Source organism: Triticum dicoccoides, chromosome 3B (assembly GCF_002162155.2).
Source record: "Triticum dicoccoides isolate Atlit2015 ecotype Zavitan chromosome 3B, WEW_v2.0, whole genome shotgun sequence".
Taxonomy (NCBI): Eukaryota; Viridiplantae; Streptophyta; class Magnoliopsida; order Poales; family Poaceae; genus Triticum; species Triticum dicoccoides.
In genome coordinates this window covers 320,774,804-320,777,900 of record NC_041385.1, presented here as the reverse complement: position 1 = coordinate 320,777,900, position 3,097 = coordinate 320,774,804, and the positions used below count along the sequence as shown (strand labels likewise).

The window sequence follows — 3,097 nt, the reverse complement described above, 5'->3', positions numbered from 1 at the left end:
GCTCGTCTACGAAGTCTCACCCCGACGTTTCCCGTAGCTTCAGTTTCAATTGAGTGGCCTGCTTCCGCGCACGCTTGTCCTCCCGATAGGCGGCTCGCTCCGTCCTCCTCGTCTCCCTCTCCTTCCTCCTTTACTTGTAGAACTGGCGCTCGTCGACGATGTCGTGCGGGAAGCGTTCGTGCCACACCATCATGGCTTCCACGTCCATCTCAGCGATGGCGAGGCGACGCTGCCGCCTTCGGTGGACACGACGATCCTCGTCGGTGAAAAGCCGCGGGAGAGGCGCGAGATCCTGCACCCGCTGGCTCGACACGTCGGGAAAATTCATCTCCCGACAAGGCCGCCGGAGGCGCCACGCAGCCGCGTCGTACACGCGGGCCGCCTCCTCTGCGGTGTCGCAGGTGCCGAGGATGAGGCGTTTCTCGCCAAACAAGATCTCGGAGGAGAAGGCGACGGAGCGGCGCTCGCGGACTCCGCGAAAATCCGAAACCCCGAGGCGGCTCATCGACATGGTGGCGCAGAGGCGGCGAGGCTAGTGAGTGGGGGCGAGATGAGTGGGCGGCAGACTGAGTATGGAGGGAGCGCCTTCTTATAACGAGCGCCGGCCGCGGCGCGCCAAAACAAGCGCGTGAATCTTTCCCGCACTCTGGAGGCCAAAACCAGCGCGCGCTAGGCCGATTTTCCCGCGCGCGCGAACCTTTCCCGCGCGCTGGAGCGCCAAAACCAAGGCGACGACATGGCCGCTGGCATGATCTAAAACGCACGTGGTCATGAAATGGGTCGGCGCGTTGGACGCACTGCCAACCCAAATCTAAAAGAGGACGAACGCCGGGTGGGCGGCCGACCCAAACGAACAAAAAGCGGACAAAAACGTTGTCCGTTTGAGTCGGCCCGTTGGAGTTGCTCTTATTACTCTTTTCTCCCTTGGAGAGTGATAGGCGATGTGATAACAGCTTTAGGAAAAATAATACACATCACATAGCGTTGCTTGTTCCACGAGGGCATCCAATAAACCACACACATTGTCGTCTCCGTCGATGTCACACTATAAAGTCAGTCGAAACAGGTACAGCCACTCTTTAATTTCCTTGCCCCTGCCCACCCAATAGCACTACTCTACTTGGGAGGAAAAGCATAAGCACATACTACTACTAGACGCATCGACAACACAGAGCTGCACGGAACCAGCATGATGCGATCTGCTAGCAGTAGTAGGAGTAGTTGCAGTACAACTCCGTTTGCAGGATCGGCTGCTGGGGCAAGGCGGTGCCGTTGACGCCGGCGAGCGGGATGGAGGAAGCACCCATGGCGGCGGCCGCGTCGATGTACTGGATCAGCTCGGCGAGCGACTCGAGGCGCGCGCCCAGCTCCAGCGCCCGCGCATGCAGGAGCTCGTTCTCGGCCTGGACGACCGCGCACCGGCGCGCGGCCTCCTGTGCCGCCGCTGCCACGGCGCAGTTCCGGGCGCGCAGTGCTGCCGCCTCCGCCTCCAGCTCGTCCACCTGCAGCAGCTTGCGCGCGCGCGACCGCTGCGCGGACAGCCGGTTCGACTCCTTGCGCTTCCGCTTCCTCTCCTCGGTCAGCGCCGCAGGCGGCGCCCGTGTCGCCTCCGAGCCGGCCAACGACGACGTGACGGGACCAGGAGAGGCCATTTCCTTACACCACTTGATTACTTTACTTTGTTTCTTACACGAACAAATATTTAAAACAATATACAATAAGCAGGTGAACTCTCTGGTTTAACCGGGTTGGTTGATTATGAGAAGACGTAGAACCAGTAGAGGAAGACGACGGAGAAGGACTGGACGAGGACAGTGGATGTTATCATAAAAGCAGCGGCATACAAGCAGAGCTGGTCAAGAGAAAAATTCGGCAGAGTCTCCCCTCAAAAACCAAGGTTTCTTACTGTGAAATCGGACAGAGTTTCTCCTGACCAAGGGAGAATTCTCAGGGAAAATATTTGAGCAGGGTGTTGCCCTTGATTGCAAGGTTTTCAGACAGGAAATTTCGGCAGAGCGACGGCCTGAACAAGGGGGTTTCTGACTGGAAATTTCAGCAGAGTGTCGCCCTGAACAGCTAGGTTTCGTCGCAAGGATTCCAAGAGAGTAGTACTAAGCTAGATGGTAGATCTTGTATGATAAGATACTTTCACACAGAATCTCCAAGCCACAGGGAACTAAAGGTGGTAGATGCCAAGCAAAGAGGGTTCAAACTTGAAAGGTGGGAGCAGGGTGGTTGTGGTCAACAGGAAGTAAGAGCAGCAGCGTGGCGTTGCTGCTGCGAGAAAAGAAAGAATCCAAGTCCTTCCAGAGAGGGGAAAAGAGAAAGAGGGAAAAGGGAATTGGGGCTTGGACGAGGGACGCAATTTATAGGCGGGGAGGAGGAGCGTTTGCTTAGGAGTTAAGTGGGCGGGTGGGGAAGAACCAAAGCCAAAGGCGTGGCGTGGTGCGGTGCGGTGCGCTGGTGGTGAGAAAAGAGGCAGCAAAAGCAGAGGGAGACAGGGAAAGGCAAAGAACGGAGGAGCCATCCCCGCAAAAAGAAAAAAGAAAAAAAAACGGAGGAGCCTTCGGCTGCTGAAAGCCCAAAGCCAACCAAAGAGTAAATTAGAGCATCTCCAACTCGATGGTGTCATACCGACACCGAAACACCCAGACGGGACTGTGTGGTCTGGCAGTTCCCGAACGAGTTTTGGCCGACCAACAGGGCTTTCCATAGCCGTGGCAATCGGTCGGACTGACCGACAGTCATATTCGACTCATATCTGATACGGATATGGGGAGGTGCAGGCACACCTGTCACATAGAACCGACGGATAGAGCCCATGTGGGGATGCAGAGAGACCCCTGGTTCGACAGGCGCCTCCTCCGCTTCGCGCCGTGTGACGTCGCTCTAGCATGCCGTCTGAGGAAGAAGGAATCCGGCTATTTAAGCCAGATGGCGGCGGCAGAACTCTGGCCAGCCTCGTTTCTTTCTTTTTCTCCTCTCCTCCTCTGGCATTTTCATTTCCATCCGCCGCTTGCGATGTCGAAGCATCGGATCACCACCTAAGCCATGCTCACTCCGGAGCAGAGGGTCTGCCGGAGCAGATCCAGGCGAG

General features: G+C 56.9%; 1 protein-coding gene across 1 annotated transcript; it reads right to left on the bottom strand.

Annotated features, from left to right (window-relative positions):
* Positions 1 to 960: 960 nt before the first annotated feature.
* Positions 961 to 2,603, bottom strand: LOC119275982 (bZIP transcription factor 44-like). The gene has a single exon (XM_037556919.1). The coding sequence runs from the start codon at positions 1,650 to 1,652 to the stop codon at positions 1,203 to 1,205; it is 450 nt and encodes a 149-aa protein (XP_037412816.1). The 5' UTR covers positions 1,653 to 2,603; the 3' UTR covers positions 961 to 1,202.
* Positions 2,604 to 3,097: the final 494 nt, after the last annotated feature.